The sequence below is a fragment of the Mustela putorius genome, unplaced genomic scaffold (assembly GCF_011764305.1).
Source record: "Mustela putorius furo isolate JIRA1106 unplaced genomic scaffold, ASM1176430v1.1 tig00000868_pilon_pilon_pilon, whole genome shotgun sequence".
Lineage (NCBI taxonomy): Eukaryota > Metazoa > Chordata > Mammalia > Carnivora > Mustelidae > Mustela > Mustela putorius.
Genome location: NW_025421502.1, coordinates 7,626,385 through 7,640,161, shown reverse-complemented (window position 1 = coordinate 7,640,161; position 13,777 = coordinate 7,626,385). Strand labels below are relative to the sequence as shown.

General features: G+C 40.3%; 1 protein-coding gene across 1 annotated transcript in view; it reads right to left on the bottom strand.

Moving 5' to 3' along the window:
- Positions 1 to 13,777, bottom strand: part of PAPSS1 (3'-phosphoadenosine 5'-phosphosulfate synthase 1) — a 98,474-nt gene that overhangs the window by 75,985 nt on the left and 8,712 nt on the right. The window contains exons 2-3 of the mRNA XM_004748115.3: positions 7,700 to 7,814; positions 1,494 to 1,729 (exon numbers count right to left, since the gene is read on the bottom strand). Coding sequence (XP_004748172.1) covers positions 1,494 to 1,729; positions 7,700 to 7,814 — 351 coding nt within the window. The remainder of the gene's footprint in view (positions 1 to 1,493; positions 1,730 to 7,699; positions 7,815 to 13,777) is intronic.

Sequence of the window (13,777 nt, the reverse complement as noted above, 5' to 3'; positions counted from 1 at the left end):
TACTACGCACCACACACTGTGCTGAGAGCTCTGGATGCATGACTTACCTAATCCTCAGAGCAACCCTATGAAGTAGGCATTATCTGAGCTTATGTAGGTCAAGTCAACTGGCCAAGGTCATAACAGTAACCAGCAGAGCTGAATTCCAGTCCACTGTTTCTGGCCCCAAAGCCTTTAGCCACATAGTAATTCACCTGTTCTTTCACATCTGAGCTAAGCTGTCATTTAATAAACACTAAGTATCTACTCTGTTCCAGGAGCCCGACTTAACATCAAGATTACAAAGATAAGTAAGATGTGTTTCAGACTTCAAGCAGCCAGTGGGGTTTAGAGGTAACAAGGCATAGTAGGAGAGAACATGGATTCCAGCGACACGGTCTGGGTGCAAATCCTTGCTCTATCATGTACAATATGTGACCCTGGGTAATTTACATCTGTCTCCTCACCACTGCCTTTTTTCTTTTTTTTTAAGATTTTATTTATTTATTTATTTATTCATTTATTTGAGAGACAGGGTGAGTGAACAAGGGGAGGGGCAGATGAGGAGGGAGAAGAGACTCTCAAGCAGACTCCATGCTGAGTGCAGAGCCTCAGGTGGGGCTGGATCTTAGGACCGACCTCAGACAAAACCAAGAGTCAGACACTTCACTGATTGAGCCACCCAGGCACTCCACATCTGCCTTCTCCATTGGCTGATGAGCACTAAATCGATTATATCATAGTATCTAGTTGGTATTCAATAAATGTTAACTGTTATGATTTTTATTACTACTACTACTATTACAGCTGCTGCTATTAGCACCACTGACAAATGACCTGGTATTTGTAACAGAACAATGCACTATGGCACAATAATAAGGGCACCAAAGACAGGTAAGCCCCAAGGACCAAGAGAAGGTACTCAGGAGGAAGAGACACCTAACTTGACTCTCAAAGCACAAACAGGAGTCAACTGATATGAAGAAAAGAAGGATCGGTAGAGGCAGAAGACTGTCTTCTAGGCAGGGAAACAAAACTCATACAGTGAGAATAAAATTTTTTAAGAGAGATACAAAAACTTTTAAAAAATTTTAAAAACAGTGAATTGGTGCTAAAATAAAAGGAAGAGTGTAAGGAAAGAAGAGCCTGAAGACCTGGGAGCAAAGAAGCCATAGTCAGGCCCACATGAAGAAACTGAAAACTCTCCCTGGTGTCTGACACATGCTGAGTATTTACTGTACGTTTACTGAATTGAAAAGACAAGCTTGAAATAATTTGGCCACTGGCTTGAGTTAACAAGTTTAGTTACCTTGTGGGAGTGGGGGGGGGGGCTCATAGCAGGTTTTACCAAAACTGAATTTACTCAGAAGTCACAGCACAGAAATGCTGTAGGTTAATTATTTTAATCTGAATTTAGCTTCAAAGCACATGCCCATGTTTAAACAGTTTGTTCTCCGTGACAGCATATTCTCAATCAACGACATGAGAACAGCAACAACACAAAGGCCACATACCTGAGTATAAGGTGATATAAAACTCGTGATGCACACTAAGCCAGCATCTGCAAACAGCTTAGCAACTTCTGCGATGCGTCGAACGTTCTCCTCTCTGTCTTCAGGACTGAAGCCAAGATTCTTATTGAGACCCTGACGAATGTTGTCACCATCCAAAGTGTAGCACGGGATGCCATGGCACACCAAGTACTCCTCTAAGGCCATGCTCACTGTGGTCTTTCCTGCTCCAGATAAGCCTAGAAGCCAACAGTCCAAGCACAGTTCAAATGCAGCATTAGAAGGATAACCACTTAGTTATAAGGAATTAAAATCACAGGCTTAATTACATTCATTTTTCATAGCCATCTCTCAGTAATACTTCTCCTGCATTTCTCCATAAGATATACATCTGAGCTAGAAAAGCATCTTTGGTTCTAATAAAATAAGCATTTATGTTTTGGGTTTTTTTTTAATTACAACAGACGTTTATTTAAATTAATAGATTTGTAGCTCAAATAGTTCTCAACAGCACATTTCAGGTTTACTCAACTTCTTAAAAATATCTGAGGGCAGCTGCAACCACAGATTTTCACTCCATGATTTCTCCTTGCCCATTCTTCTCTCTGTTCTGTTTCCCAAAGAACTTCTTTCGGATGGGGTTCAAGGTAGAATTTACCCTCCTTGTATTGTGTCCGCTGCTCATTAGGCGAAATCTGTTTCCTCCTGGTCAGATCCCGTGCTCTCTCAGTGTGAAACATCCTGTGGTGTTACATAAGGTTCTCAGAAAGCCTCATGGCCTCCTTCACGTCATCATTCTCACATACTGTATCACCTCACACTAACACTAGTTTCTTGAACTGCAGCGCTGTGATACCATTTCTGAATGGTATTTTCTGAATGTGCTGGAGGGTTCCAGCTCCCGGCTTAATGTTGCAACAGCAGGCCATTCACCATTTTGATCCAAGACTACAGGGTTTCCTACTCAAGCATTTATGTTTTTAATAACTCCTGTCCATGCCCAAAGGTATCCTAGAAATTACTCATTTTCAAAGGATTCTCATTACCACTATTCCAACGCCACGTGCCAAAGTAAAAAGAGAGTGATACACTCAAATTATTTCTGGCGAAGCAATAAAAAGGACAAAAGTAAGTAAAAATAATATTATAAAGTTCTCTTTATATCCCAGGATCAATACATCCCATAGACTACCATAATAAAAGTATCTGGGAGTCCAATTTATAATATAATTAATTTTGAGAGAATATCCTTACTTCAACTCACTTTCCTCTACCAATGTTTACTCACTAAATAACAAGAAGGAAAAGGAAAGCATATATTTATGCACTAACACTTGCCACCCTGATGAGTATGTAAGTACAGAATTCACAACTAATGAAGCAAGACATAAAAATGGAAGTCTAGGGGCACCTACATGGCCCAGTGGGTTAAGCCTTCACCTTCGGTTCAGGTCACGATCTCAGGGTCCTCGGATCGAGCCCCATATCAGGCTCTCTGTTCAGCAGGGAACCTGCTCCCCCTCTCTCTCTGCCTGCTTGTGATCTCTCTCTCTTTCAAATAAATAACTAAAATCTTAAAAAAAAAAAAAAAAAAGGAAGTCTCACATATTGATTCCCTTGAAAGAAGTCATGATAGTTTAGAAGGATGACTAAAAAAAAAAAAAAAAGTGGATATGTTAGGAGGATCAATAGTATTACTTGCTTTATACATTAAAAACTTGTATATTGGGGGGTGCCTGGGTGGCTCAGTGAGTTAAGCCGCTGCCTTCGACTCAGGTCATGATCTCAGGGTCCTGGGATCGAGTCCCGCATCGGGCTCTCTGCTCAGCAGGGAGCCTGCTTCCTCCTCTGTCTCTCTGCCTGCCTCTCTGCCTACTTGTGATCTCTCTGTCAAATAAATAAATAAAATCTTTAAAAAAAAAAAATTGTATATTGGGGTCCCTGGAGGGTGCAGCAGGTCAAGCACCTGACTCTTGGTTTCCACTCAGGTCATGATCTCATTCATGGTCACTCAGTGTGGGGTCTGCTTGAGATTCTCTCTCCCTCCCTCTGCCCCTCCTATTCGTGCTCTCTCTCAAATAAATCTAAAAAAAAACACTTTGTATTAAAGGTTATAGCAGACAGTATTTTCCAAAGATGGCTGCGACAGAATTTCCCACCCTAAAACCTCTTTGACAATGTGACATCGTCACTGTCACAACAAGACGTAGAGTCTAATTCCCTACCCTTGAATCTGCGCTGGTGTTGGGATTCTCCTATCACCAAAAGGACAAAGTGAAAATGACAACAATGTGTAACTTCCAAAGCAGAGTCAGTTCTCTTTGGACTCTGCATCTGAGAGAAGCCTGCTATTAAACACCCTGAGGCCACCATGCTAGCAAGATCACAAGCAGATGGTTTCCTTAGCTAAGCTCCTAGCTGACAGACAGCATCAAGTGAGTGAGTAAGTGAGTTAGGTGAGCCTTCAGACGTCAGGAAAACAGCCCCACTGAGCCCTCCTCAATTCCTTACCCACAACATGGTAAGCAAATTAAAACGGCTGTTTTATGCCACTAGGTTTGGGGTAATTTGTTACACAGTAACAGTAACTGAATAAAGAGATGGATGCAGGGGGTTCTGTTTGCTATTGTTTTTAACTGGCAGTGAGCACTAAGTATGAGGGGAAAAAAAATCCTGAAACCTGAACTCTTAGACTTTGTATATGAGACAACCAAATGATAATAAGAGTACCTATTTATACATACGTGTGTATATATATTCATCTTGATTTGTATTTGAAAAACATTAAGAAGACTGCTGAAAATTTAATTACCGACATAGAAAATTTTATTGAGATGATTACAGCGAACACAGACAAGAAGGCAAAGAACTTAGAGCAGTTAGAGAAAATTAACACAAAATTACAAGAGAGATAATCCAGAACTAGATAAGGAAAAATAGTATATCTGAAGAAAAGAAACCAAATGTACTGGACTGAATAACTAATTCCCCTCCCCCCAAATTTATATACACCTGGAACCTAAGAATGTGGCCTTATTTGGAAACAGAGTCTTTGTGGATATAATTAGTTAAATTAAAATGAGGTCATACAGTACCAGGATAGGCACTAAATACAGTGACTAGTGTCACTACCAGGCCATATGAGGATGAAAGCAGGGACTGGAGCACTACATCTATAAACAGAGGAGCACTCAGTATTGCCAACAACCTCCAGAAGCCAGGAGAATCGGCCTGGAGCAGAATCTCCCTCAGAGCTCACAGAAGGAACTAACCCCACCAAAACCCTCATTTCAGACTCCCAGCCTCCAGAACTGTAAGAGAATAAATCTCTGCTGTTTGAAGCCACCACATTGTTTGAAATAACTTGTTACAGTAGCCCTGGGAAACTAGGAGACCAACCAATCTAAAAATATAAAAGAAAGTTGATCTGAAATAAAAATCTGAGAAAAAACAAACTGCATTCCAGGAAAATGGCAAACCACTCAATAGCATGACAGGTCCTGGTTAAGCTATTGAACTGCAACAAAAAGAAATCTTTACTTCTGTTTCCAACACTACTGTCCAAAAAAAAAAAAAAAACCGAAAAAAACAAAGGCTATAGAAAATCTGACAACATAATTAACAAGCTTGATCTAATAAACATTACAAAATATTATACTCATCAGGGATTAGATGTTCTTGTCAAATATATATGAAAACTGATTATCTATGAGATCATAAAACAAGCACTATGTCTGATGAACAGTATTTATAAGCATCGCTAAGTGATAAGATCAATGGAAAAAGCCATGTTCAAGAAAAGGATTATCCAATTTTTCTAAAGATTGATTTTCCCCCAAACTGACCTCTAGATACAATGTAATCTCAAACTAAATCCCTACCAGATTTTGGAGGAACTGGTTAAACCAATTACAAAATGTATACAATAAAGCAAAGAGCAAAAAGAAAGAAAGTCAAGATATTACTGACGAATATGTTAAGAGGACTTACTTCACTGGATTTGATGACTTATAAGTATATAGTAAAAAGGAAATGTGGTAATAATAGAGGAACAGACCAACAGGACAGATCAGAGAGCCCAGAAACAAATTCACACATAAGTGGATATGTGACATATGACAGTTGGCATTGCAGGAAAAAAAGGATGCCCTTATCAATATATGTTCTTGAGGCAAAGAATTATCCACATGGGAAAAAAAAACAAAATAGATCCCTCCCTCACTTGCACACAAATATCAACCACAGATGGATAAGGGGCCTAAACGAGAAAGGCAAAACTAAAATATAGGAAAAGAGATAATTTTTCAGGGATCCAGATGAAAATAGGAAAGTTTCTAAAAACCAAAAAAAAAAAAAAAAAATCAAATGAGTCTCACACTTCTTGATATCATTTAATACTGGAAGACAATGAAATAATATTTTAAGAATTATAAGACAAGGGGCGCCTGGGTGGCTCAGTAGGTTAAGCCGCTGCCTTCGGCTCAGGTCATGATCTCAGGGTCCTGGGATCCAGTCCCACATCGGGCTCTCTGCTCAGCAGGGAGCCTGCTTCCTCCTCTCTCTCTCCTGCCTCTCTGCCTACTTGTGATCTCTCTCTGTCAAATAAATAAATAAAATCTTTAAAAAAAAAAAAAAAAGAATTACAAGACAAAAAAAAAAAAAGTTGAACCAAATATCTATTTGACCCAGTCAAATGGTCGTAAACGACAGGCATTCTCAAACATAAAAACTCAGGAAATTCAGAATTCAGTGAACACCATCTTTCAAAAACCACTTAATGACGAAATACGAACACTTAAAACTGGACTCAGAAAAAGAACTCATGACTGGGCATACCATAATCAAAGAACTGATAGTGAGTTGATGGATACAGAATCAATTTACTTATAGTACTCAAAAACAATTACAAAAATTTAAGATGAAGAATTAGGAAAAAGTAAGAATCTAAGTATTACGAACCTGGACAATGAAAAAATAATTCACCAACAATCTAGATGTCAGAATGAGAAGAATGTGAGGATGGTATCTTCCTTCATATAGAAACGGACTTGTCTACAATTGAAGCATGTAATTAAACACACACACACACACACACGAAACAAGAACGTTGCTTTTCACCAATCAGAAAATATTTTAAGTATTGGTAATATCCACGTTGATGAAGACACTGGGAAATGGAACTCCTCCCACACTTTTGGTAGGAGAGTAAATAGATATAAAATTTTGGTGGTTTATTTGGCAACATGCATCAAAATTTTAAGTATGATTCTAGAAGTACCAAAATCTAGATCAATTAACCCACTCAGCAGGTGGGCCTAAAGGGAGACTCTGGGAGAACCAGTGCGAGAAACGATCTGAGACCAATGCGAGAACCAATCAGAGGCCAAACCAAAAGGTGAATGACAGAAACGGATGAGAAATTCTTTATCACTCATTGTTCCTCTTCATATGGTTTACATCATCATCTTCTTGAAGGCAGAATCTAGGTCTTGTTTGCATGCAAAAAGCTTATAGAATGTAATGTAGTTATCAACTAGAAAGTAATTCTGTGTGCATTAAAAAAAGATTTATTTACTTTAGAGAGAGAGAGAGCACATGCATGAGCACACAAGCAAGAGGAGGTGCTGAGGGAGAGGAAGAGAGGCTGAAGCAGACTCCACATTGAGCGTGGAGCTCTATGCAGTGCTCAATCTCGTGATACTGAGATCATGAACTGAGAAGAAACCAAGAATCAGACACTTAACCAACTGTACCACCCAGGTGTCCCCTAGAAAGTAATTTTAAGATGCATTCTGGTTTTCCCCTTTTTTTCAACAAGAATTCCATAAAGAACAAAGGGAATTATTAAAATGTTATAATCCAGCAACGTTGTTAGTTACATATGGTGATGTTCCAGATACAAGGACAACTCAAAATCTAAATAAATATGCTTCATCCCGGTTCAAGGCTGTCTATAAACACCACTTTTTTTTTAAGATTTTATTTATTTATTTGACACAGAGAGAGAGTACAAGCAGGGAGAGCAGCAGGGAGAAGGAGAAGTAGGGAGCCCAGTGAGCAGGGAGCCCAGTGTGGGGCTCGATCCCAGGACCCTGAGATCCTGAGATCCTGAACTAAGCTGAAGGCAGACACTTCACTGAGTAATGCCACCTGGGCGCCCCTATAAACACTGCTTTTGAAATTAGCTGGTTTATCTCTCTTGACTGTACCTGTTAGCCAAACTGTGCAACCACGAAAACCACCTCTGGTCCCCACGACCTGACCTCTCTTGTTCCTGCTGACATGATGAGCTTGATAGGTGACATTAGTTGCTCTCTGCATCCCCTGGAAAAAAGAAACAAAATTCAGATTCAACTGAGTCCTTTAAAAAGAAAACACATATTCCTTGCTGTCACTATTCTATATAACATGCCAAAAGCAAGGAGAAAGATTAAAACTAACAGCTTTCTTTTCTTTATAGTACATAGCATGGCCTTTGGTGCCTTACATACACCAGTGAAATTAACCCTAGAACCACCGAGGAACACAAAGACTCTTACTACTGTGGCTTTACAAATGAAGATGTTAAACCTGAGAAAAGTTAAACAGGTTGCCCAAGTTCCCAGAACACCAGGGAGTGGTGGACTCCAGAGCCCAGTCTTCTACTCAATCGTTCATTCAGCCAGTATTTACTGAGGCCCTACCAGTATACCAAGTGAACTCAACAGGGTCCTTACCCTCACTGAGCTTGCATTCCACTGCAGGAGACAAAGCAGAGCAATTTATTGTAATATCAGAGTGACAAGTGCGTTCAGAAAATAAAACAGGATAAGACTGGAAAGAGGGATTAGGGATGGATGCCTCTTTACACAGAAGGACGAACAAACGCGGCTGAGAAGGAAGCATCTAAGGAGACTCCTGAACGAGGTGTGGAAGGTCTGTGGGTAACATGAAATGCATGATGGAAAAAGTAGACAAACTGCTTATTTGTGGTTATTCCACAAAAAAAGTGGAATGCAATTTTTCTTCCAATATTTTCTTCTTAAACAAAAACAGCATAAATTTACACAGACCTCAAAGAATCCAAATAGCCATTTCTCCAAAGAAAAAATACAAATGACAAAACAGGCAGTTTAAAAGATGTTCAGGGACGCTTGGGTGGCTCAGTCAGTTGAGAATATGACTCTTGATTTCAGCTCAGGTCATGATCTCAGGGCTGTGAGACTGAGCCCCACATCAGGCTCCACACTGGGCTTGGAGCCTGCTTGAGATTCTCTATTCTCTGCTTCACACTCTCTTTCTCAAATGAAAAAAAAAAAAAAATCAGGATCATTAGCCATCACAAAAATGCACATCAAATCAAAACCACAATGAGACAGACACCTCTATAACCCACTAGAATGGATATAATCAAAAAGACTGTAACAAGTGCTGGTGAGACTCTACTGAGAATTTAGAATCCTCAGACATTTGCTGGTGAAAATGTAAAATAGTATAGCCACTTTGGAAAACAGCAGTTTTACAAAATGTTAAAATATAGTTACTATATGAACAAATAATTAAACTCATAGATGTACACCCACAAGAAAGGAAAACATATCCATGCAAAACATATATATCTAAGTTCATAGCAGCATCATTCATAAAAGCCAGAAAGTGGAAAAACCCAACTGTCCACTGGCTGAAAATTAGATAAACTATTTGAAAATTTATGTATCCATTCAATGGAATGTTACCTGGCAGTAAAAAGGAATAAAGTACTCAAACACGTTACAATTTAGGTAAACCTCAAAAACATTAAGCTAAGTGAAAGGAACCAGTCACAAAGATCACATATGGTATAATTCTATTTATCTGAAATGTCCAAAACAGGAAAATCTATAGAGATAGAAAGTAGATTAGTGACTGAGTGATTGTCTCAGGCTAGGAGATGGGGGTGGGGGGGAGCCTGGGGGAGTAACTGCTAATGGGTACAGGATCTTTTTGGAGGTGATAAAAATGCTCTAAAATCGTCTGTGATGACAGTTGCACAACTCTATAAATACACTAAAAACCATTTAACCGCACACTTTAAGCAGATGAATTGAATGATATGCAAATTATATCTCAATAAAGCTGTTTTCTACCCAAAACAAACAAACAAAAAAAGAATTACAGAGTCTCTATTTCTCTTCCTATGGAGCAAAAACATAATTCAGGTTCTTCTTCTTCTTTTGTATTTTATTTATTTATTTATTTATTGAGAGAACGTGTGCACATGCACATGGCAGGGAGGAACAGAGGGAAAGAGAATCTCAAGCAGACTCCCAGCTGAGCACCAAGCCCCAGGCAGGGCTCCATCCACAACCCCGAGATTATGACCTGAGCCGAAATCAAGAGTCCAACGCCTGACTGAGACACCCAGGCGCACCTAATTTAGGTTCTTTTTACCAGCTTGTCTTTTATTTTATTATTATTAACATAAATGCATTATTTGTTTCAGAGGTACAGGTCTGTGATTCGTCAGTCTTACATAAGTCACAGCACTCCCCATAGCACATACCCTCCCCAATGTCCATCACCCAGCTACCCCACCCCTCCCACCCATCTCCCCTCCAGCAACCCTCAGTTTGTTTCCTGAGATTAAGAGTCTCTTTTTGTCTCCCTCCCAGTCCCATCTTGTTTCCTTTTTACCCTCCCTACCCTCCACAATCTCCCGCCCTGCCTCTCAAATTCCTCATATCAGAGAGATCATATGATAATTTTCTTTCTCTGATTGACTTATTTTGCTTAGTGTAATAGCCTCTAGTTCCAACCACATCATGGCAAATGGCAAGATTTCATTTCTTTTGATGGCTGCATAGTATTCCATTATATACATACACACACACACACATATATATATCACATCTTCTTCATGCATTCATCTGTTGATGGACATCTAGGTGGTTCTTTCCATAGTTTGACTATTGTGGACATTGCTGCTATAAACATTTGGGTGCATGTGCCCCTTCCAACCACTACATTTGTAGCTTTAGGGTAAATACCCAATAGTTAGAAGCATGTATTTATAAAATAGGTATGTGACAGCATTTTTTGATAGGGTGTTTGTATTTGATACTGCTTATAACTCTTACTTTTCCAGACAGTTTTACTCAACACTCATTCAACTATTTACTGAATGCATACCACATGCTTGACATTCTTGTAGCTGCTGATGAAACAACAGTAAACAGTACCAATAAAAACCACTGTCTTCAGGGAACTTATCTAATCCTCACTTATCTAGTCTCTAGTGCAGTGATTCTCAAGATGTGGCCCCTGAGAAAGCAGCTTCTCCTGTGAACTATTAGAAATGTCAGGTCCTGGGGTGCCTGGGTGGCTCAGTGGGTTAAAGCCTCTGCCTTTGGCTCAGGTCATGATGCCAGGGTCCTGGGATGGAGCCCCGCATGGGACTCTCTGCCCAGCAGGGGGCCTGTTTCTTCTTCTCTCTCTGCCTACTTGTGATCTCTGTCTGTCAAATAAATAAATAAAATCTTTAAAAAAAAAAAAAAGAAAGAAAGAAAAGAAATGTCAGGTCCTGCCCCAAGGCCAAGGGAATCCGAAACTCTGGGGTAGGGCCCAACAATCTGTATTTTAAAGACCTCCAATCGATTAGGATGCAAGCTCGAGTTTGAAAGCCCTGGACTAATGAAAGGGGCCGAGGATAAATAAATTATATAAGTTAGGCAGGAACAAATACTGAAAAGAAAAGTAGACAAAGCAAATTGTGAAAAAATTTCAGAGAAGTGACATTCAGACAGGGTGGCCAGCCAAGGCTTCAGCAAAACGAGGACACTTAAGACTTGGGATGACTTCTGGGGTTAGCGCCTCCAGACAGAGTGCAGACTGAGCACAAGGGACCAGGGAAGTCTAGGATGGTGGACATGCAGTCCGAATGACTCACGTGAAGCCAACAATCATCAATTCAAAGCAACACCAGTCACCAGGTCCTGTGTTCCACAGCCACTTCAGGGACACAGAAGGAAAGAAAAACAACCCGGGTGGATCCAACCAGAGCTGTAGTTTGGCCGGGGGGGGGGGGGGGTGTCTTCAAAACGGGGAATAAACAGCCTTGTAACTATAGAAGCAGGAACCATGGTTTTTTGTGGGTTGGGGGGGGGGGCTGCTTTAAAAGTATGAATTTGTAAAGGAATATATTTCTGTCCAGATCAACTTTTAGATGGTAGTCCTTTCTAAAAATGGTCTCTGCCTGAGGTGCCGGATCTCTTCTCCCACCTCCCCCTCCACGATCCTCCTAGCGTACAAGACAAAGCATCTCTCTACCTTTCTGAGTCCTACTATCACTCATTGCAGAAAACCCTTTGTGGCCAAAGGGACAATCTGACAATTCTTTTAACAGGCACACCACAAAAACTGCACCCCTCCCCCACTAATCATCTCATGAACAAACGCATTTCCAATAAAATTATGCTCTACGTATTCAATCATCACTTTTAAAAAATTATAATATGGATCTCCCTACCTATTTCTTTTCAATGAACTAATGAAGCAAACATTATTTTCCAGCTCGACATTTCCAAGATCTTAAACAAAAACAAGGTTCCGCATGTGGAAGTCTTCATCTCTTGGGAATCAGTGACACCTCTTCCCATCAGTCACTAGGTTCAGCTTCCAGCCCAGCTGCCTGGGGAGAAGGGAGCAGAGCCTGAGGGAGGGGGTTGAGGGGGTGGTTTCAGGAGGGTGCTTGGTGAGTTAACTGCCTACACTGGCAGAACCTGTTTGACTGGGGTCATTTTGCTTTGGGGTTTATTCCAAGTTATTCTGCTTTAGGGCAAGAAGAAACATGTACTGGAGGAATTTTAATTCATTCTGGCCCTGTAAAATATCTCTTGTTTTTCTTTTTAAATTGAGTAGAATGTCAAAATTACCTGAGAAGCTATCAACAATGGAGGATGTGATCTGGAGAAAATAAAGATAAGCAGAGGCTGTCCATTTTAACCATGAGAAAAGAATGCTACCTCAGGGTTCCTTGCTCCAACCTTTAAAAAAACTTCTGGCAGCAGATATCGCAGTCTAAGGAGGCTTAATGTTTATGTGTGCTTGACATTTTTCATATTAAAAAACACTCTTAAAAAAGATTTGTCACAATCCCCCACCTCCCAGTTTCAAAGTGTAAATCAAAGTGCATTTTTTTAAAAACTACTGGAATGGCAAGGTGGTGGCATTATGCCTGAATTTTACCAAGACTCTAAAGGCCACTTCCAACAGAAAAACTCTTTTAATCCCCCTTCCCTTCTTTTCCACCCATGCTAGCCAAATCCTTCCTAGAATTCCACCAGAGAAAGGACATCAGTGAGTCACTAAGGCCAAGTGAGTGATTCTATATTCCTACTCTCTGTCTTCAGTGGCCGAGCTTCTCTCCACAAGACGGAGAAATCAGGCTTACAAATTTCTTTAAGAGGCTGCGAGGTTTGTAGAAACATTTATGTGGCTTGGTACATATACTCAGCAGTCCTGTAATACTTACTGCCCATATGATTTGTTCTTTAGGGACTGTTTTATACTTTCAGCTGCCTTTCTGTGTGTATATAGTTGGACTTTCTTGAGAGGGTAGGTCAAGCACATGAGTTAACAGTTCTATTTTCCGCAGTACCCAACCTCTTTCCGTGTGCCTAGTCAGTGCTAGTTAGATCTGAGGCATTTATTTTAAAGCATGATTTGTTTTCTCTGTATAACTTACAAATGAAATGCTGACTGACATTCAGAAATCTTTAGTCTAGCAGAAGTGGGATAATTCATTCCAAGAGAATTTACTCACTTTCTCCACTTGGGGCTGAACAACCATCAGTCCTGTTTCTAGGCTAACATCACAAGGCCTCTGATATTTGTGGAGTGCATTTTCTACACATTCTACAAATGTCTGCCATGATGTACACAAGTGGCCCTGGGTACCTTTTCTGACCCACCTTAATTTCCACATGGGCGATTTTATTATTTTATACACTTCCCTATGGGAGAAATTAACTTCTTCTATGATGTCATTCAAAGAACTGTATGCCTTGTGAGTTTACTTTGATCTGATGAAAAACTGCCTTTTTAAGTGAAATCTGTAAAAGCACAGAGCATATGCCAAATATCAAGAGTAATTCTGGACTCCACATCCATCAGTCACCCCACCACCCCTCTTTTTTTGAGAGAGAGTGAGCACAGGCAGACAGAATGGCAGGCAGAGGCAGAGGGAGAAGCAGGCTCCCCGCTGAGCAAGGAGCCCGATGTGGGACTCGATCCCAGGACACTGGGATCATGACCTGAGCCGAAGGCAGCTA